Source organism: Halichoeres trimaculatus, unplaced genomic scaffold (genome assembly GCF_033239565.1).
Source record: "Halichoeres trimaculatus isolate MK-OKI-2021-1 unplaced genomic scaffold, fHalTri1.1 fHalTri1_scaffold_13, whole genome shotgun sequence".
NCBI lineage: Eukaryota > Metazoa > Chordata > Actinopteri > Labriformes > Labridae > Halichoeres > Halichoeres trimaculatus.
In genome coordinates, this window is record NW_027437191.1 from 21,375,177 (window position 1) to 21,398,531 (window position 23,355).

Below are 23,355 nucleotides of genomic sequence, written 5' to 3' on the forward strand. Positions count from 1 at the left end.
TCAATCAAAACAGCGACACATGGGAAACATTTCGACACAGAGAAAATGTCATGATGCAATGCGTGTCATCTCCGCTACGTCTTGCTGTATCCATAGTTGACAAAACAACAGGAGCAGCACCGTGGACTTCCTGCACTCAAAAGACCAAGATTCCTTGCGAACAGAACATGCACAGAACACAAATTACTGTTCCTTTCGATGGGGATATACCGAAAGGCATATATATGACCAAGTATTCGGGATTGAAAAGGAGTAATCTAGTACTTTTTTGAAAATCAGAATATGAACATATTCCGTTTTTTCAAAAGGGTTATTGGTGTTTTCATGGCCCTTGTGCAACCGGGCTATTGCTAGTATTCAGAATATACACTTTGTATCAGTAACTCTCTCTTTAAGGCTCCCTGCTCCACAAACCCCAGCACTCTGGAGGTCTGTTCGGGCGGAGCTTTAGGCTTTGTGCTCAGGGTATCATAATGTGACGCCATCATTTAATCTATCTTGTGAATATTTCTTGAATATTTCTCTAATATCTTATGGAGATGCTCATGCTATTTTTTTTAAATAAATAGTTTTGAGCAGTTTTATAAGCAAATTCAGGGATTTCTACAACATGAGGGGCTTTGAGAGTCTGTATATTTCTTGTTTTGACATCCAGCTTTGCTACTATATTTCCATGGAAAAGCACAATACCCCCACTTTAAGCTTCACAAACTGATCCCTGTTATTGATAGCATGGTTCTAAAAAATGTATTATTAACTGGACTGTTCCTCTGCAGAGAAATAATTCAGCAGTAGCTGTCCTTTGCTTTGTTTTTGTTTTTTTTGTTTTTTTTTTAATTTTTCATGCACAAACTTATATTTTAGAGACAGAAACCGAAACTGCCTCTCAACAGCAGTGACTCAGAGTTCTGTCCACACAAATCTGGCAAACATGAGCAGTCGCTTCATATTTTGGCAATGAGCTCTGTAAATTACCCTCACTTTGCCATTTCGGAGCTGTCATTGTGCAGAAAAATTACCTCGTTCAGGCTCAAATGGAAGATTTTGGGTTGTTTTGTGAAAATGTTTGGCAAGAGTCAGAGGTTTGACAACATAAGAAGCTGAAGGCTGCTGAACATGAAAGTAAGACAGAGGCATCTCATCAACATCATGTGCATCCAAAAGAGCAGGAGGTAACATTTCCATCACAGGGCAGAAACAGATTTATGATCATGAATTTCTAAGGCCAAAGAGAGAAAGAGATGGAAAAATATTAGACAGAAAAACTACCACAGAAACAGCAGACCTTCAGATTCTGTGATTGCTTAATTAGAAGTGAGCATTCATCACCACCATGTCATACTGGTTAATTAAATTACGTCCAGTGATCTGCACTGCTGCTGTCTGCAGCTTGTGCGATATGGACTAAAAGAAATCTGCAAAAGTGAAGTGAGAACATCATAGCTCCTCCTAGAGACAGGCTGTGGTGTAGGTCATAAACTGGCCTCCTCCATATGAATAGATGGGGCATGGGTCAAAGTTTAAAATCCAAATATACACAATGTACATTTTTCTCATACATGGTTGCTGTTTTTACAATGAGTTCTTACCATGATTTATGTGTCTGACAGATTTGGTCTTATATTCACATTTACACATCATTCAAACATCGAGGGTAGAGGCTGCGAAGGAAAGGCACCATCATGTAAGCTAATCTCTTCATACAAATTCACAGATGCCAATCATGTCACTTGGAGTGCTTTGAGGTTTGGTGTCTTACCCAAGTCCACTTCGGCAAGTTGTGTCTTGAATACATTGAGAAATGCGGATAGTTAACACAAATAGACTTACTGATTTAAAAAAAAAAAAAAAAGCGTTATTTTCACTTAAAAATAGTGAAATATGGCACCAAGTTGCTAGATTTGTCTCTAGTGGCTTTTTTTGAAAAAGAGTCTCTAGAGGGGTCTGAAGAGTCACTAAATGTCGAGATAAAGTCACTTAGGTTGTAACACGGCTCATAAACGTGCAGGGCGTAAAGCCTCGTCACCATGGTCATAATAGTTTTGGATTTGTCATTATAGTTTAGTTTTAGTTAGTTTTGAATTTTTTTTCCATTACAGTTTAGTTTTAATTCGTTTTAGAGCGGACATTCTAGTTTTTATTTAGTTTTGATTTTTACAACAAGGCTTAGTTTTGGTTTAGTTTTAGTTTAGTTTCAGTTTAGTTTTAGTTTTTCATACCTTATTAACCAGGTGCAGGATTCAAAAAGGTTGGAGTAAATATTTTGTAATACTGTTTATTTTCAAGTCCAACATAGTGCTCACTGCTCAGTGAATGCTGATACTGAACTCTTGGCTGCTGCCTTCAACACATGAAAATAATATAAACTTAATATAAGAAATATATACATAAATTATATAAAAATAATGTTAACCTAAATTACATAAAATCAATATAAACTAAAACTATATAAAACAATATAATATGAGCTTAAATATTTAGAAACTTGGACTCTAACAAGAAAGACAGACTTAAATACAATTAAATTCAGACTCAAATACAATTAAACTATTACAGATGCTCTGATTCATTGCTCCACCACGTTTTGTCGCAGCACAGCTCACAGGCAGTCAGTGCAGTAAACAAGCACGTCCTAGTACGTTGCTATGATGGTGCTGTACGGCACTGACAACTGCCCAAAACTGTTGTAAAACTGGTTGGGAAAATGTGTTGGATTAATTTAATCCTAAAGGCTATTAACATTGTCAGAAACTAAGGACATTTTCACTATAATTTTAGTTTGTTTCCGTTAGTTTCGTGAACACAAGATACAGTTTTAGTTTACTTATAGTTTTTGTTTTCTTGTTTAGTTTTTATTAGTTAGAGTTAACTGTAATGTATTTTAAATTTTAGTATTCGTTTTTAGTTTCGTTTTAGTTAACTATTATAACCTTGCTCGTCACCAACAGCTTATTGTTTTGATATCTTTGAAACTGCTGAGAAATAAAAAAAAAATCACAAAAGATAGTATCTGGTTAGGCATTGGCTCTGAACTAACTCTGGTTCTGGATTGGTGGAAAAGGGGTCTCAGTCATCAGCACCCATTATGTAAAGTGTTTTGGTTTCACTTTGTTACAACAGAAGACAGTGGAGGCACCCTATTCATAATTTATTCCCATCAGTAAACAGTCAAACAGTTTTTCTTGTACACCCTGATATAAATGTGTGTTTTCTCTCAGACTTAGTTGTCATGATTTCCAGGTGTGGATACACTGTTTATGCTTTTATTCGTTCTGCTTCTCCTCTTTGTCTCTGAACTGTTCCTAAAGGAGCTGCAACACACCACTCTTGTTTGGATCAGTAACACTTGTGGGATCAGGATGTGCTGGCCTGGAATAAACACCCTCTTCAGACAGCAGGAGAGGCTTCCTCACACCTCCTGTATGTCCCTGCTGTAATTGGCACAGAACATCTTGTTATTGGTCTCCTCATTTTATTTCATGCTCTCTTTTTTGCCGCTGTGCCGCTTGTTGCAAAGTCTTTCCCCTGTGGAAAAAATGATCATGTTCTTTTGCTTTGTCTCTGCTCAACCTTGGCTGTGTCACGTGATCAGTCATTTCAATCCTCCCTGGTTGTCATGCCAACAGTATATCAAAGGCAGGGTGCCGGTTCATTGGAGGGATGTTTGCGCTCCACGGATGGGCAGACAGGTACATACAGTAGGTCAGACTGAATGCTACAATTTGGATGTGTGAACGTTTGGTGTTTGCATTTTATTTATTTATCATCTTTCGTTTCTTTATCTCTTTATTTATTTTTCATTTAACCAAAATTTAGAATTCATCATTATTTATGATCTGAACTTAATCTATATTGAATATGAGTGCAAACCTTCTGTGGATTATATATAAAAAAAAAGGGGGTGGGGGGGACTTTATCACAAATTACTCACCTCTTGACCATTTTGAGTCCTAAGTCCTATGACTTTCTCAGGTGATGATACTGGAAGTTACCTGTACAATAAATTTGCATCCAAACCTATCCTATCTTTTAGAGAGGGGATAGTGTGCTTTATTTAAAGTCTTAATTTTATCCATCTTGTGCCCCTCTGGTAGTTTTACAAGATTCACAATTTAAAATATCCCTACTTTTATGAGAGTGGTTGCTAGGCGCCGCCCTGTTGGCTATGGCTGCCTTTTGCAGTAGCCCTCTCTTCTTAGTCTGTTTCTTGTAATTTTTTCGTCTCTTTTTCGTAATCTTTATATTTGGAGTGGATCATTACTCTGTATGGCTCATTTGTTGGTCATGGACACCAAATTTTTTTTTTACTTCAGTGATATTTTTACTACTTTTTCTCCTGTGTTTGTCTGGAGATCTTACATGCAACCATGGCTGCATTGTTTACATGTGAACTCAGCTGTTAGCAGCCTGTAGCATGTCATTGCTAACTGGTGTAAGGCCTGATGTCTTCCCGCAAGGTGAGGAGAAGGAGGTGAGGACGACATGCTGGTTCTTAGGTGTGAGCTAAGAAGTGACGACATCGACCTGTCCTTCCATCCATTGTTATTGGGAACAAAAAAATTATCTCCAATAAGATGGACGAGCTAGCTGTGCTAACCCAGCAACAGTGGGAATACCAGAAGGCAGAGCAGCATCATGCTATTCACAGACATGGCTAACAGAGCTAACATCAGACATCAACGCCATGATGGAAGAGCTTCACCTGCTGTGAGCAGACAGGATACAGGAGACAGAGATGGAGCATGACTGAAGAAGCTCAGTCCCGGACCCTGTGGAGGTGGAGGCTGGCTGAACTGGAGAATGATGGACAAGCTGTCAGCATCTATTTACTTTTGGACCTTTTTGCACTTTCTAAGCACTTTCTTGCTTTTGTTTTCTTGATTGCTACTGTGACTTCAATTTCGTTGTACTTGTTCCAGTGACAATAACATTCTATTCTATTCTATTCTTTTCTCACACTGGTGTTTTAGGGGCCATTTACATGACAACAGTTTAAGGGTGAAACACAAAAGTCTTGTTGCATTTTGGCCTTGCGTTAACACGGAAACGCTGCTGACACCATTGCCGTGTAAACAATTGTATGCAAGCGCATACAACAGGACAACAGTACAGTTGTTACGTTCATCGCGGACTACCTTGTTGTGCTGCTGAATCTGCTGACTGTCTTTCAACAACATGTGCATCATTTGCTCCACTTCTGCACTTAGTATTTGCCAATACACCAGATGATCGACTCAACTCTACTTTGGTGGAAATCTCTGTGAGCAGTTTCTGGACAGGACAGTTATAGCGCCACCCACAGGCCTGGCATGCTTACAACAGCGTTTTCAGTCCCTCAACATTTCCGTGTAAATGCAGGGTTTTTTTCACTGCTTTTTCTCTGTGTTTTAGTGTTCTCGGATGAAACAATGTCGTGTGAACAGGGCCTTAAAAAAACTTTTATTTTAGCCTCTGTTTGACACACCTCATTTTAGCCGCTGTCTCTTTAAGGCTTCCTGCTCCTCTAAATCCCTTCCTTCTGATAGGCCAGCTGTCTGGAGGCCTGTAGGAGGAAGAGCTTTGGGAAGTCCTTGGCGTTCAAGGCCCACCCTGTCAATGTGTCATGAACCAGTTAGAAGATCCTTACATGATGACCTCATCACCTTCCGGTGTGTCACGTACCCCCTCCCACTTGTTTTCTGAATTCAGGCATTGACAACTTCAGTGCTGAAGTCATCAATCTTGCTGCTGAAGGTCAAGTTTGCTTTTGTTGCCTGTAAAGATGAATTACTGTTTCATTTCTAGCTCATTGTGTCTCTTCGTCCTGGCAGACTACCTGCGTTTTTTTATATCTGGCACGCCGCACGCGGACTGATACACTAAGCGACGAGCGTCTCATAGCCAGCTGTGGCTCTGCAGTGGAGATAGCGCCGTTTTACAACACAATGAGAACTAGAGCCTTATTTAGCTGTGTTTTTGTGTAAAAGTAACGCGCTGAAAATTCTCTAAATAAAGCGTGAATGCAGACTGATATCCCATTTTTTCTGTGGGAGTCTGTTTATTTGTGTTTTTGGTCAAGTAAAAATTGGCCCCGTCTGAGTGCAGAGGAAACCGGCAGAGGAGCAGGGAGGGGGTCTTTAGTGCGTGCGCCCTGGGCTTCTGCTGCACAAAAACACTGCTGTAGGGGTAATTTCTGCCCTTAACCTTGTGATAGGACCCAACTTGTTCCATCCCGGAGTACCACTTCAAAACTGCTCACAGGAGCCATGACTAGAAAGGACAAATGATTTGTCCAGTGAGCATTTTTTCAAGCTACAGCCCTTTCCTCCAGGGGTTTTAAAGGGTGTGGGCTAAAAAACATAGATACATGAAACAATGCCATATGGGACATGAACCCTGTTTTCTTCACTTGAAATTTTTTTGCCTTTTAATGTTGTTCTTTATACATTTTTGATCAACACTGAACCAATTTTTCTTCTTGCGATGGTGGCTATCAAAAACTCGTGGTTGTAAAATATCCACTTTCAGTACATTTGTCTCTTGTATCACAGGATTTAGCTGCAAATATTTGGCTGTTGTTACATTCAGACACCATTTGTGTAGTGCTTTGTTAGATTAATAGTTTTTCATTGCTCCAAAATGTCTCCCAGAGGTAATTTATCACCTCCTGCAAATGCACACCTCAGATTACACTAAGAAAAACTGTGAAAGTAATCACTTTCTGTTGGATCAAAATTTCATGCAGTTTATTGTTTTGTACCCAGACAGAGATGTTCAGATATCTCTGAGTTTTGACAGAACAAAGAGTGTTTCTTCATTTCATTTTGTTTAGTCTTGGTGACAAATTGATTTTCTTCTCTTTCTGTCTTTGTTTGAACGTCAAACTTTCTGTAAAGTCTGATCCACATGCAGCTATTGTTGTGAGGAGGAGGATTTTAATGAGTTAGAGCCTCAGGCAGCCCCTGTCCAGATGGGACATGTAGTCTTTTGGAGTGTCCTGGGTCAGCCCTGAGGTCCTCTATCAGTCCTACCTCCAGCTGTCCTGCTCGTATCAGCTCACTACAGCCTGCCTCGACCTCTATCTCAGGCGCTCAGTGTCTCTGTGTTTCTGAAAGTCTCTGAAGATTAACTCAAGAAGAAGTCTACGTCTCCTTTCACCTGGATGAGACAGGCTCCTGTGCTCTGGGAGGATTGTATGCGGTCCTTATGTGAACCGGGTCAGGTGGAAACACAAACTGCTTCAGTGCACTTTAATGATAGCAGTTTGATGAATTCAAGAGGAGAAAATATCTGTGGACCACAGTGAGGTTAATCATTAAACATTAATATCCGCACTTGAAGACCTTTTATTTATAGGCCTTCAGGACTGCCTTATGTAACAAACAAACACAACATGAAGGAGCGTGAAATACACAAAGAATATAGCTACTGATGAATGAAGAAAGTACGCACAACAAAAGATACAATCAGTAAGATCTACATTCAACTATAAAAATTTCAAACTATTTCTTTTATTAGCGGTTATTTAAGGTCACAAAGGGAGCTGTGGGAGCTTTCAGAGCACTAACTGCTTTTCTGCTGAGACGAGATCTTCACTTCACCTCAAAGTGCATTCAGTCGATCGCCCAGACCGTTAATGCAGTCAGATGATGGAGATTTCTCGCTGCTCAAGAAAAGATGACTTATTTTTATCTTAATAGGTGGAAATATGATGGTAAACCACGTGCCAGAAAGTGAAACAGGTGGTGTAACAAAGGAATAACAGAAAGTATTAAAAAGTAGTAAGACAAGATAAAGACTGAAACTCACACACAAAAAATGAAAACTGAAAAAATAATTTTAAAAATGTTGTGTTTCAGTCTTTTTGGTCTACCTGTTCCTGCTATTTCAATAATGTTATATTAAACCCATACACATCTGATGTGATGAGTCAACTTTGCAGAGCCCTCCCCCAAGTTTTACATGCATTGGTTTTTATTTTTAGTGATATTTAGCATACGGTTTTGAACAGTCAAATATGGGTCTACATACTTGCACTTTTTAAATACAATCATAGCAACAGCTGTTGTTTAACCCCTTGATGCCTGTTGTCGCAAATTTGCATCACATTGTGTCAGGTCTTGATGCAGCTGAAATTACCTTTGTTTCTCATTATTACCTATTGATTCATATGCTACACATACCACAGATCATATTAGATCCATTATGTCACAACATTGGTCAGGGGATCAACTTCTTATGTCAACACTTGTAATATATCTTAGTTATAACTATTGTGTGTACTATACTCAAATTTACAATCTCCGCTTAAAATCTGTAAGAATGCAGAAACACATAAAAACAATTTATTTTTATAATTGTTTATTCATTCAGGCAGTAAGGGTTAAAATGATTGTGAAGAGGAGTGGTCACAGCCATCATACGTCATGAAGTGTATGGCGCTGAAGCATACCTCTGTGAAGCAAGCCAAAGGATAATAACATGATGCATTTATCTCAGGGGTGGCCAACCAGTCAGAGACCAAGAGCCACAAAAATGACCGTGGTACTACAAAGAGCCACGTCACACATGTGGTCTTACAAACACACTTCCTCTCATACATAAACGAAATGACATAAAATGAAAGTCAATACATTTCCAATTTTCAAAACAAGATTTACTATGTTTGTGTGTTGAAATTCGTACAAGAGAAGAGAAACTGAAACTTAAGTATCATTCTGTACACCCAAACATTGATCAATATTGAGCTTGTTGGCATCAGTATACCAATATTTTAGATTGATCAGCACACCACTACTCATAAATATATATATATATATATATATATATATATATATATATATATATATATATATATATATATATATATATATATATATATATACAAAACCATATCGTGTGATATTTTGATCTCGTTATATCTCAAGATGTTGACTTGGGTTTACACAATAATCATCATGTGTGAATAATATAACTTATGCACAAAATATAGCAGCTTGTTTCCCCGACAAAATAACAACATATAAACATGTTTATTTTATTTATAAAGCACCCATAAAAACAAATTGTCTACAAACGTTAACATTGTTTTGACAGATAAAAACATGGCAGAGAATCTGAGAATCCACTAAAATAAGTGCCACTAGAATCTGAATTTGAATATTATGTTACATTTAAAATACCCAGTTTGAATAATTGCTGATATTTTGAAACTGAATTTATTTAAATATTTAACTCTCTGAGACAAATAAAAAAACTGATTCAGTTTCAACTTAGAGAGACACACTTACTGTCTAAATTAAATTCATTTTCAAAATATACTCAGTGTCGAATCATGCTATTAAAATTAAGTTTTTTCATGTAATTTTTCAAACTGAGCATTTTAAATTCAGTGTAAGTATTCAAATTCATTTTCTAGTGGCACATACCCATACTTCTCTCTTTCTTTGTTTCTCTGTTTCCTGCTCTGTCCTCTGCCTTCACTGGCTAAAGGTTTAAAAACCCAAAATATAAATTTTAAAACAATAAAATTACTTGTTCTCACATTTTTATTACAATGTACACACAAGATAAAGAATCTCACTATTTAGGGCTTCAGAGGCCTAGGAAAAACCATGACCAGACAGTTTAATCCTGGATTTATTCAGAGAAAGATTTTCCATTAAAATGTGAAAGTTAATCTGCTCATAATAATTAATGTCATCCTGTATTATTCAGCTCACGAGTCCTTAAAAACAACATTTGTTTCTGTGCTTCTACATAAGAGTTGAATTTACAGATATGTAGGTAGCCCCCCACTCTCTTTCATTAGGATTACAAGACGTGTTCTGCATAGAGTGGATGAAGGCCTGAGGAGATAAAGGACCGCTTTTGGCCCGCTTATTTCAGCTGGGAGTGTTGAGCCACATTTCACATATGGTTAGAAAAAACAGTAAGAGGTGTTTGTGAAGCAGTAGAGTGATGTTGTTCAGTCATGTGAGACTTTCTGAATTCATTACTTTTGTTATAAATTCAGTAGAAGAGATTTTAAAAAGGCTGATCGGCTATTTTCTCCCATTTCAGACGTCCCTCTTCAAACATGAACCTTCATGTATTATGCACATGTAGGGATAAAAATATTTGACAACCATGTTCTTAGCTACAGGTAGAATTTTTCACCATGATTAATTTATCATGATTATAGTTTAAACCCTGGTATTTGGCTGTCTATGTGTTGTGTGATGTCAACAGGAAGGTTCTGAGACATTGTAAAGACAGCAGTATTGAATATGGTTAAATCAAGCTTCCACCATTGATTCTATTAACATTTTAGTCTCTGTAGAGACAGGGTATGAAAAACAGAATTTGCACAAGTATGAATTTGTGATGTATCGAGTGACAGAAGCAGCTGATGTGATGGAGAGCTGTTTAATCAGTTTCATTGGACAGTTAGTAAAGAAAATTCTCCTGAGCCTGTTCCTAATATATTTTGGGGTCTTTGTGATGAAAATGTATCCTGAGACAAGATTGAACATCAGTTCTGGGGGTGTTTGAAAGCAACTTATTTCAAACCAATAAAAAATTGTAAACTTGTTTACACTGAGGAAAATGTTTAGAAAAGAGTCAAAATTAAGCTTTCTTTTGCCAGCAAGGCTCAATACCAGATCACAAGTCAGCAGGTGAACAACATCACATTGGTCGGTCCTGTTCACATCCAGATAGTACAAACATACAGCACCTATGGCCGGTGACTGCACTGCAGCTTGTACACAGCGTATATCTGGCTTTTCACACCCCTACCCCCACCACCAATATAATGATAATAACAATAACAATAATTATAATAATAATAATTATAAAGAAAAATTCACCCGTTTCATAATATTTTCACAAGTTGTTTAAAAAAAAACTAGTATAATACCAATTTACTTGTGGCTAAGCCACGCCCCTCCTGCTTACTGGGACAAACAGTGAATATTCAGTGACAGGCAGGAGCACAGTGGGCAACATTTCCTTATCGCACCTGCTTTCTCTCTAAAATTGACAGGTCCAGATGCAAAGATAAAGAGACTAAAAAATTATATATCCATCACATCTGGATGAAACCAGTGTATTTGTGTACAATAACCCTATCTCACCATTTGGGTCTTCAGAGGCCCAGAAAAAAAAAAAAAAAAAAAAAAACCATGACCAGACAATTTAATCCTGGATTTATTCAGACAAAGATTTTTCATTTAAATATGAAATAACTAATAAATAACTAATAAATTAATAAAATTAGTTATTTATTTTTTAGGTCTTGTCCCAAATAGCAAGGAGAGATTTAAACAAAAAGTGCACACCAGGCAAAAGGTTGGGTCTCAGGAGGATCAAATAACTTGCATGTTGATAAGGGCGGGTGATACCTTTTAATTGTTTTGCTGATTAAGTGAACACGACCCTCGTCTGCACATATTCTCAGTGAGATGTTTCCTAATTCCCAAAGTAATCGTCCTCCGGATTGCTGTTGTGTGGATGTGGCCTCCTGGAGGAACTGGAGGAAAGTCAGCAGGGAAATGTTAATGTTTGTGGAAAATGTCATGGCAGCACAAACCAGCAGTTGTCTACATAATTTAATCTGTCTGTGGGCCGACTATGTCATTACAGTCCCAGGAGCCATGCTGCAAACATCAGAGTTATAGTAGAGGGATAATATGTTTCTCTTTGTGTGTTAAGTTATAAATCTGTGTGCCTTATGAATGGTCCATCAATATAAATATTAAAAACCGCTCCATAGCAAGATATTAAATCGATAAGGACGGAAAATAAACCCAGAATGTATTGTATTTAAATATAGGATATCCTCCTGATATTAGTCAAGCTTTAAAGGGAGAACAGGAAACTAATGAAACATTCATTTACCAATAATTTAATACACCAGGCGGTGACGCCTCCTCTCTCCACTCAGTAGATACGGATGAGATTCAGTGACAGACGACCCCCAACAACTGTTTGGAAACTAATCAAATCTATTCCTCACGATGGCTGCTGATTGTTCTGTGATTAACATAATTAAGCAGAAGTTCAGCACGGTCTGTGTAAAACTGCAGTAAACAGTAATTTGTCAGGAGCTGATGGTGCAGCTGCAGCTTTGTGATATTAATTCTCTGACATTGCAGCTCGATCCAGCCTATTTATGGAGGCTCCAGACACTTTATGCAGAATTATGAGGACCTCTGTGATAAATTAGCTCAAAGTTAGATGAACTGCTTACTGGCAGAAAGACAAAAGTATCCGCTAACAGCACGTGCTGTGGCCTATTTTCAGACGGGAGCTGACTCATGTATAGATACACTTATCCACCGTTTTAGTCCTTTTTGAGAGCAGGAGAAGCTCCAACGGTGTGGTTTTCTGGTGGATTGAAGAGTCTTAGAGGGAAAAAAAAATGCCACACAGGAGAAAACAAAGCCTTCTCAAGAGATCCGAGAATTCCTTTGTTCAAGCGTAGTCTGCCTCTCATATCGATTGGATGATACATTAGTGAGGTATCTGCCTGGAGTCCATGAGTCAGAGTGCTGTCCTGAAGAGGCCTTGGATGTAGAGCAACCTGCAGGGAGGAGACTGAAAATGTGTCCTTCACAACTATTCAATAGTTCTGTTTTAGGATGAGCAGATTCACTGCAGAAACAAACTCAAGACCAAGTTTATAGTTCTTGAAGGCGATATTGGACATAAAGACGAAGCGGGTTGTTTTGTTTTATTTGTAGCAGAGATGTCTGAGTTACTGGCCAATTGTAAGAGGATAACAGGGGGGGATGCCGGTAAGTTTCACCCTTTTGTTAAAAAATCTGACTGAGAACCAGAACGAAATTTATCCTTTTGCTCTAGTTTAATTTACATATCTCAACCCAAACACTAATGTACAGTTGAGGTCAAGATCATTTGACAATCAAACAAAACTACCAAGGTTAAGATCATTCCCCTTATGCTAACAGTCAGCTGTGTGTCCTTTTTGCTGATAACAGCATGCAGCGGTTCATGTAGTTTGTAAGAGGTCTCCGACACATCTTCTGAGGAATCCCGGACCATTCCTCTTTGGCAACTCCTTCAAGCTCCTCCAGATTTGATGCTCTAATGAGATTAAAAAATAAAAGAAAACTTCCTCCCTCTTTTTCATGTTTCTGTTCTTTACATCACTTTTTTATATGAATTGTTGTGCACCAAATATGGATGTACAAAACTTGAACACTAAATAAAAGAACATAAAAAAAAAATAGCTAAAAAAAAAGAAAAGATCAGTTTTCTGAAAAGTTGTTTTAAAAGTTCACTGATCTGTTTAACAGCACTTTGGAACTTTTTGAAAATAAATAAATAAATAATTAAATAAATAAATAAATAAATAAATAAATAAATAAATAAATAAATAAATAAATAAATAAAATTTCATATGGGGGCTAATTATTTTGACTTCAACTGTTTGGTCCAAGAGGGGAAGTATTCACAAAAACAACCAATGACTTCTGCTTGTGTCAAAAACCTCTGAATCTTTTATAAAGCATATTCACTGTTAGGCTCACACCAGACAGATGAAACACTGAAGTCATTTGTTTTCTGTGTCTTTAAACACCAGGATCTTTGTTGTCACTGGCTTGATTCGCAGGAATTACTTGCTCCATATGCATGAACCAGAAGACACGACTCGTATGAGAGGGGGAGGTTTCATTATGCACCACACAAATCCCAAAGGTACAATTTAACAGATAACCCGGTCTCCTCACTCACTTTCCTCAAAGTGAGCTCCTTTTAAACCTGTTCCTATAAAAAAACAACAACAAAAAAAAAGAAAAAACAAAACATGAAGTTTAACAGAGTTCAGGGCAGCCTTACACAGGCACAATCAATTCATCCTAGATTTTCCAAATTAATCTCCACCAGATCACACCGCTGGAGGATCTCTATGCAGATTGGCTGGAGCGTTGCAAATGATTTTCTGCAGATCAGATTTTTCAACTCCTGCAAATAAGTGAATGCAGTGAGCAGAGTTCTGAATGCCCGGGGAATTGGAGCCATACATGCATATAATTCTTCCAGTTCACACTTCCCGCATGGGAATTCACATCTGTTAGCTTGTAAAGTACCAAACAATGTAGTGTCATTCATCTGTGTGTTGAATTAGAAACCACACCAAGCTGTGATGGTTGGAACTAGCTTCTTAGCCACACAATCTGCTGCCTATCCCTCTGTTGTGTCTGGTAGCAAAGTAAAAGATAAATGACCTGAAAACCTGAAAAAAAAACTGAGCTTTTAAACAAGGCTGGATGTTATTTATCAAATAATACAGCCACACCCTGCTACCAAAAGAGACCCTGCCTTTAAATGGGACAGTCCTTTATTTGAGGCGTACTGTACGCAAACCAAGAAACTCAAACCACATTAAAATGTATCTGTCTGACGTTTAATGCTGTTATAAGTTTGTAAATCTTAAACTCTAAAACTCCTGACTTCAGCCCCCCTCCCATCCTGCTCCGTCCTCTGATCCATGAACCCAGAGTGAGTCAGTACTGTACAAAATGTTGCGTACAGCATCTGAAACGCAGATGGCGGTGAGCTTTGCTTGAGCCATCACTTATTGCTCACTCACAGGTTAGCATGCCAGCAGAGTCAGAGAAACAGTCACCAGTCGGTCCGATGATGAACCGCCCTGCTGCCTAATGTCTAGCTGCTCCATGTGGTGGATTTGACAAAGATTTGATGACCATGATGAGCCCATCAATTTGAATATGTTCCTTTTATTTCTGGATGGTTTCTTATTTTGCTAGTTTGAAGCTTTTCTATGTTTAGACTGAAACAGATGCAGGTGAAATATGATCGATTTGATATATGCAGAGTCAGATAGGAGTCATCCATCTGCTTTACTCACAGGTGACAGCAAGGAGTGTAGGTGGTCAGGTTTTGAGGTACATACTTCACAGATTAGAAAAAAAAAGATGTGTGGAAAAAAATCAAGAGATTTTATATTTGCCACAAGTGGGATCCAAACGCAGGCCTTACACTCCAGGGCTTGCCTGGGGCATACAACCTAGACTGCTAAGTTTATGCCTTGAACATTTTTTAACTTTGCTTTAATCACAAACAACTGTAAACTTTTCACATGTCTCTCAATACGTATTAGTGTGTCTCAATACTAGCTTACTGTAGGAAAATGTCGAGCACCATTTACACCAGAAGCCTAAACCATGAGCGCTCCCCCTGGTGGCTGGTGCAAGATTAGGTCGTAAAAATCTGCATCTTTCAGCATGAAAGAAAATATGTGAGTCAAACTGTTTATATTTGGGCTTTTAAACTCCCCACAGCTGCATTAGTGTGGTTTTGGATGCCTTAGAGTAATGACCCCTTGAGTAAGAAGAGGCTGCTCAACTTGGAATAACAACTTCGAAACTTGGGCAAATATTTGGTGCTAGAATTGCTTTGGTGCCTGCGAATCACGTTCAGCTAATGGTAAGACATTTTTTACAATTCACATTTTGCAAATCAACTTTTTTTACTTTAGGGGATGGGGGATACTGGGAATTTTGGTATCAATCCGATACCAAGTAAATACAGGGCTTGTATCGTGGATACTGATACCGATACTTTTTACATGAAATGTAATGATCATTGAGTAATTTTGTGATTTTTGCCTTGAGTTGGTTGATTTTGATTATGATTATGGTAAAACACAGCACAAAGATTTTAGGCAATAAAAATGCTTTTTATCAACTAACCCCAACAATAAAACACATTTTTTATTCTATAAAAGTAATAAAATAACTATCTACCACCGCAATTGTTTTAGGAAAAAAAAATCACAAGAGCAAAATAACAGAAAGGTCCCTCCCATTTGCACAGAGAAGCGGCAGATGGAGGAAAGTAAAGTAAATTGCTGGATGACGCAAGAGAAACTGCAGTATCGTTCTCATCACGCAAGTATCAATCCGATACCAAAACTCATCTTGGTATCGGTACTATCAATATTTAGATTAATACGCCCACCCCTACTTTACTGTGTCTCCACTGTTGTCAACGTAATGGCCTCAGTGTTCCCAAAATGATAGCACGTGTACACACCAGAATTGGAAGATTTCACTAACTTTTAAAAAAATCAAAATAAAACCCCACATTTTTAATCTGACACCTTTTTCTTAAGTATTTGACTAATGCTTGTTGCAACAGCTGTAGCAGCAGGAGTCTGGCAGGTCTACAGCAACGATCCAGATGAACCCACAAGATAAGAGAGCTCAGGGACTCCCAGAAAGATCTATGGTCAGTAACTTTAATGGAGCATTAAAATTTTAACTTTATTGACAGACAGATATAGAGGAGAGAGGGAAACAGGAGCTCAGTGTGTCAGAGAGAAAAGCAGCAGAACTAAGAGCTGGTCCAGACCTGAGCCAGCTCTAACTCTAAACTTTATCATATTGGAAAGTTTGGTGCTAACTCTTAAAAGTAAAGTGAGTCTGCCTCCTGGATCCTGTCCAGTATCCTTGAGTCCTCCAGTGAATCTCGATGTTGTAAATCACTTTGGGAAGAAAGGTGAAATGTAAAAGTGAGCGATTTTGGTAATCGACATAAACCAGAACAAAGGAGGCAGAGAAACAGATTTTTAAGATATTAGCTGTCGAAGCACAAGCCTCTGTTATACCAAACTTTCATGTCTATGAAGAACTCCTTGACCTTTCTGCAGATTTCCTCTGAAGGAAACAAAACCAAGAAGTGTCCACAAGCTGTTTGAAGCACAAAGAAAGGTGAAGTTCAAAACTCAAGATAAGAAAGGGTGGTGTTGATCACAGGGAAATTCACTCCTCAAACAACACACACAGATGCTCTCTTATAGAAAAAATACTTCTCAGATTTTTCTGTCAGGATTTTCACAGAGGCACATTGGATGCTGAAAGATCATTACTTCAAGCTGCAGTACGACCCGTGAAACCCCCAGAAAGAGCTGTGAACTCTATCTCTTCACAGTGTTTTGATGTTTCCAAGAACAAGGCATCTCTGCCTGCAATGCTGCAGTTTGTCAGGGTTGAATTGGTCCGAGTATCGTTGCTTTTCATCCACTACACTAACTCATTGCTGTTAATGATGTGTTTTCTCACTTTTGATGGGAATCAGCTCTGAGAATGTTCACAAGTAGCTGCTTAAACTGTGGAATTATCCATTATGCATAAAAAAGAGGAACATGTGTAAAGAAAAGAGGGAATAAAAATGTTCCTCTCATGGTTATAATGTGTCCCTATTTAATGATGTGGAACATTTTGTTCATTTCAGCCCCAGACGTCAGAGCAATGTTAATAATTGCACCTGTGATGACGATGGAGCTATCGCCTCATTTCAGTCTTGAGGTGCCACCCGGATTTTGTGTCTTGTCCTCTGAGACACTCTGTGGCCACGTTAAAGTGTCTGTTTGTGTTTTTATTTTATCTTCCGCAGAGCAGCTTCTTGACTTTTCTTCCTCAGACTGAAAACAGGTCTCTAATGAGGCCGGAGGACACGGTGAAACGAATAAATGGATGTTTTAGAATCAGAGGATTGCATCTCTTTTTGCTTGGGCCAAGCTGAGGTCGTGCCTTTGTTATTGAAATTCATGGCAGGATCTGACTCCTTAATGAGTGCGCTAATTCTGATTTAATGTGCAGATAACTAGCTGGTTGATTCTCTGTGCTTCATTTCTAATTGATGAATGAGGCATTTAGCTGCTGAAGTGCACCTTTGTTTGTAAAGCATCATCGAAACCTAGAATCGCTTTTTATTCCTGCAGACAGTAGAAATTAAGGTCACTTTTTTATCACTCGAACAGTTGATTTGGATCAGAAAATGTTAGGTTGTTGTAGAGGAAAATAAAAGGTGCATTTAAGGAGAGACTGGTATGAAAGGGTGTTAAAATGATGCTTCAATTTCGCAATTTTCCTAAATTATTCACACAACAAACAAACCTGTGCTGACTGCCAATGAAGTGTGCAACCTCTATCAGCCTGGAAACGAAAGGACACCTTGTTCAGAATCATTACACAGGTACTTTACAAGGAAGGAGAAGTAGAGGTTTTTTTTTTTTTACCCTTGTAGACTGTAGATGTTTGGCACATTCACCTTCTGAATTTCATAGATAACATTATAAGCTGCCCTTAATCTCTTTTTCTGCTCCTGCTGTGTTGATGTTTGGTCTTTGTCCAGCACATCGTCTGCTCAGAGGAGCTTTGGGAATTCAAATCAGATTCTTCTTCCCCCTTTTTTTTAATCCTTACGCCACCATTGTCGTCTGCCCTTTCCTCCTCTTGCAGCGCACCAGTGAGCTTCATGGGCAGGGCAGATGGAGCTTCATAGGAACACGTGACACGACTTGTAGGAGCGATGCTTCATAAGCGCGAAGACTCGGAGACAAAGAGAAAGAGAGAGAGAGTGTGAGAGAGAAAGGCTGGAGAGACAGTGGAGCCAACAGCAGCAGCAGCAGCAGCAGCAGCAACCTGTGTCCACAGTACAGGAGCGCACTCCAAGAGCGACGACGCACCAATTCTGAGAGCTGAAAAACTTAGTGAAGTCAAAGAAATCAAGAGAGAAAGAAAAAAGAATGGTGAAACTGTCATATCTTTTTAATACAAGCGCACTGGTGTTTTCTTCTTGTATGTAAGATCTGTGGATGATGCGCTTCTGAATTGGATTGACGCGCGGAGATAAAGGGCGATTCTGCGCACTTTGAAAATTATGTAAGGTAAGGAGCAGTTTTCTACTTTTAAACCCTTCATAGTAGGTTTTCTTATTGTTTTTCCACTCATTAATTTTCAAATCAGGTGTTTTTTTCCCCTGAAAATTAAGAATATTTTTTTTCATTGTGCACATTTTTGCGGATTCTGAATGCGTAACTGTGCCCATCGCCGCTTTTTTGGAACAAATTAACCAGAAAAGAAAACCCATGAAAACGTCTTTTACAATTCTAAATTTATAGGTTTTGTTTAAGAAAAACTATGCGAATCATACACATCTTCATTATGTAACAGCAATCAGTCCGCAGTTAGAAACCACTCTGCTCACACTGAATCAGACATCCAACATCCAAGCGCACTGATGCCTCTTTATGGTTTTACAGACTAATTGGCTTGAGCGTCTGTTTTTCAAGAGTTCTCCTGTTAATGGAGGTCTAAGGTCTAGAGGAAAACTCAATAAAAAAGAGGTGCGTTCTTCTCAATATTTCATCTTTCGATTTTAAAAGGTTTTTCTGTTTTTGGCATCATGAAGAAGAATAAAGTAAATGTTGGAAGATTTTCTTTTCTTGAAGTACAGCACTTATTATTTGCTTTATGGACAAAACCTAAATGAGATATGTTTCAAAGACCAACAAATGTACAAAATTATTCAAATGCAAAGATTTATTATTAAAATGTTTCATGATTTGATTACTGGCCCAAAGCTGTTCTGATGTTAAAAAAAAAAAAAAAAAAAATGTTCCACTCTGTCCATCGGACAGTTGTAGGCAAACGTGTTTTAGTGCAGGTGGATTTTTTTTTTCTTCATTTTTCCAACATGTCTGTCATTAATTCATAGGTTGTCCGGGCATCTCTGACTGCAGTACCACCCTCAGACACAGCCATGAAGTCTGTGTTGGATGGTGTGGCAGACACCACCTTCCGGACTATCACATCTGGTTTACAGTTTTTGGGCTCCAACGATGCCAACTACGACGACCCCATCAGTGATGTAAACTTTAAGGGGGCTTTCTCTCTGCAGAAACCCTTATCTGCTTTTCGAAGCAACCCCTTCCCAGACAAAGTACCTGTGGATGAGGAGCTCATTCTGAAGAACATCCCCTTCCCCACCAACGCCTCAGACTTGTTCAGCAACAGGAGCTCATTCAGAGATGAGACTAATACCATACAATGTGGGGAGAACTTTATGGACATGGAGTGTTTCATGATCTTGACGCCCAGCCAGCAGCTGGCGGTGGCTGTGCTGTCTCTGACTCTGGGTACCTTCACAGTGTTGGAGAACCTGGTGGTTCTCTGTGTCATCCTGCAGTCACGAACTCTCCGCTGTCGACCATCCTACCACTTCATTGGCAGTCTGGCCGTAGCTGACCTTTTGGGGAGCGTCATATTCGTCTACAGCTTTCTGGACTTCCACGTTTTTCACCGGAAGGACAGTCCCAATGTTTTCCTCTTCAAGCTTGGCGGCGTCACTGCTTCGTTCACAGCGTCTGTTGGGAGTCTTTTCCTCACTGCTATCGACCGCTACATCTCCATCCACCGGCCTCTGGCCTACAGGCGCATTGTGACACGGACCAAGGCAGTCATCGCTTTTTGCATGATGTGGACCATCTCCATAGTCATTGCAGTGCTACCTCTGCTGGGCTGGAACTGTAAACGCCTCAACTCCATCTGCTCAGACATATTCCCTCTGATTGACGAGAACTACCTGTTGTTCTGGATCGGTGTGACCAGTGTTCTGGTTCTTTTCATCATCTACGCCTACATTTACATCCTGTGGAAAGCGCACCACCATGCTGTGCGAATGCTGAGCCGCACCTCCCAGAAGAGCCTTGTTGTTTACTCAGCAGATGGGACTAAAGTGCAGACCACACGCCCTGAGCAGGCCCGCATGGACATCCGTCTAGCCAAGACGCTGGTGCTCATCCTGGTGGTGCTGGTCATCTGCTGGGGCCCTGTGCTCGCCATCATGGTCTATGACCTTTTCTGGAAGATGGACGATGACATCAAGACGGTGTTTGCATTCTGCAGCATGCTCTGCCTGCTCAACTCCACCGTCAACCCCATCATCTACGCCTTGAGGAGCAAGGACCTGCGGCATGCCTTCCTCAGCTCCTGCCATGCCTGCAGGGGAAGCGCTCAGCAGTTGGACAATAGCCTGGAGTCAGACTGCCAGAACAGAAATGCCAACATTTCTGCCAATAGGGCTGCAGAGAGCTGCGTGAAGACCACTGTGAAAATAGCCAAAGTAACCATGTCTGTGTCAACTGAGACTTCTGCAGAGGCCGTTTAATTGGCTGTCATGGGAGAAACTGTGTAAATGTCATCCTCCCTTAAAAAGAATGCCATTCAACACAATAAAGCAGCAGTAATAAAAAAAAGATCCTTGCCTGAAAGTACATCCTCACATAGACGCTTCAGTGGTCACATTATTTTCGGTCAGTGTGTGAGTACATGGTGTGCCAAAGTGCCAAATGGTATTGCAAGTTCAGAGAAAGGACTCTTATTCTGAAAGGAATCCACAGACTATCATTAGTCTGCTGTTTACTGTTCATGATATCCAGTTAGTGAAGGCATATTATATTTTTGTACTGTGAATTCAGGTTTTGAAAACAATATATCTTCATTTATGGGATAAGGGGCTACTGATGTTTTTAATTCCACATGTTGTCATGTGTGTCATTTAGACTCTAACACGTCTCGCACCACAAATAAAACAATTCACGTCTTGACTTTCTACGTGTACATGCATTAACATTCATGAGCAAAAAGGTCTAATGACTCTGATTGTTAATTTCCAGAAATAACCATTAATGTTTCACGTCTTTGACAACACTCAGTGGGTGGCTAATGTGTGAAGAAGAAAAAAGAGGTTAATCATGATAAAAATGAAAAAAAAAAAAAACAGTTATCACCATTATATGTAAACTCCCATCAGACAGAAGTCAGTGGATCCACAGCTCTTGAGTTTGTCCAATCTAAAGTGACATTTTCTGTGATGTCCAGTTATTTCCCTGGCTGTTAGACCTTCAAAGTAACGTGTCTCTGTTCATATGTAGACCTAACAAATGTACAGTGTTATCTTGCAAAATAAAGTGTTTGAATCAACTCGTTCACACAAAAACAACAATAAAAGCCTTGAAATCATCAGAAGTGAGGCTGAATGCAGTGTGCTGGTTGGGCTGCATCAGACTGTAGAGATTTCTGACTAAAGCTGCTTTCATGAATCGTTCAATTTTCTCTGGATTCAGCCTTGTATGTGTGTGATACCTTGTGATTTGGCCTTTGATCATTGCGGTGAGTTGTTTTAGTGCTACTGTTGCAGCGGGGCATCATTTGGTAAAATAAAAAGAACCCATGCACGGGCCTAGTGAAGTACTTCTTGGCGTGACTCTGAATAAAAAAATAGTCTGCTGTTAATTTTACTTATCTAAACAAAGAGACAAGGGTATTTTTTTAGACGGTAACTTAAATGGAGGTCTGTGTGTATGTGGAGAAACGACAACTGAGCTCACAAAAGAATCTAAGTGAAGAGACAATTTTTTTCTAACAATACTTTGAATCTAGGAATCTCTTAGCACAATTGTTCTGTAGACATTTATCTTGGTGTAAAGTAATCCAGACAAGCTGTTTATCAGTATGCTTTGCTGCCTCTCGTATTATTGAGTATTGAAGATCAATATATCAACTGTCAAGTGGCTTCTGTACAGTGGTGGCATAATAAGGACTTAAAAATCACAATAAGTCAAGTGTTTTTAGTATTGCTGTTTTCAAACTTTTGAATAAAGTTGCAGCTGGTTGTCATTGTCGTCTGTGGTTGTTTGATTGATCCACCATGACTACGAACAGAAGTCACAGCACATTTTGTTTGACTCGTCCAAAAAGAAAAGAGGAACAGATACTGAGCGAGAAGCAGAGCCCAAACCATCACTGGTGTTCCACTGCCCCCTAGTAGACAATCTGTCACTACAGCTGCAGCGTCTGTAATGAAAAATGACATTTCACACATCCACTAATCTGTGTTTGTAGAACTGTGTTCATTTTTTCAAAGTCAACATTAAGTGCAACAGAATCCTCTTATTTAAACATCTGCTGTGCCCCTCTTCTCTTCTGGATGACAGAAACACGAATGATTACAACATCTGTTCACACAGATGTTAAGAGGATTTCTTCATTTATTTATGAAGCACTCTAAAGAGCAGCAGAGAGACAGTTTTACTCTCTTTTACTCTATCACATGTGACAGCCTGTTTTCAGATTTTAACACACTTTAAAAATTTAACATAGGCATAGAGGAAAATTGTGCAGTTAGTCAATTTATTGATTAGCTGACTGATAGCTCCCAGCTTCTCTTTGTTCATTCCACAGTTAACAGAAAATCTTCTGATGTTGGATCATTCATCAAACTAAATAAGCTGAGAGACATTAACAAGGTGTTTTGGCAGTTTTCACACAAGTTCTTCCGATTTATAGACAATATTTAAGAAAGAAATTGGTTGGAAAACATAAAAACTAACAAAAAATAAGAAATAAAGTACAAATAAATTGTACTGTAAGATTTCTTTTGTGGTGTTGTCAGATGGAGTTAACTTTTCAGTATGATACTAGAGAATAATAGCAACGCAATGCAACATAGTCAACATGACAAGACGAGAACATGTTGTGGCTCAAACAAGTGTTGAAA

At 39.0% G+C, this 23,355-nt stretch overlaps 1 protein-coding gene across 2 annotated transcripts; it reads left to right on the forward strand.

The window, feature by feature from the left end:
- The first annotated feature begins 18,341 nt into the window (after positions 1-18,341).
- Positions 18,342-22,475, forward strand: cnr1 (cannabinoid receptor 1). Of its 2 annotated transcripts, XM_074684556.1 has the most exons (3): positions 18,342-18,682; positions 19,058-19,141; positions 19,513-22,475. In XM_074684556.1, the coding sequence occupies exon 3, from the start codon at positions 19,558-19,560 to the stop codon at positions 20,962-20,964; it is 1,407 nt and encodes a 468-aa protein (XP_074540657.1). In that variant the 5' UTR covers positions 18,342-18,682; positions 19,058-19,141; positions 19,513-19,557; the 3' UTR covers positions 20,965-22,475. The 2 variants fall into 2 exon arrangements, with proteins under 2 accessions (XP_074540657.1, XP_074540656.1); XM_074684555.1 differs by lacking the exon at positions 19,058-19,141 and having other exon boundaries at positions 18,343-18,682.
- The last annotated feature ends 880 nt before the right edge of the window (positions 22,476-23,355 follow it).

Bases quoted from the DNA above. Each gene is read 5' to 3' on its own strand.
- cnr1 (XM_074684556.1), top strand. From the start codon at position 19,558: ATGAAGTCTGTGTTGGATGGTGTGGCAGACACCACCTTCCGGACTATC.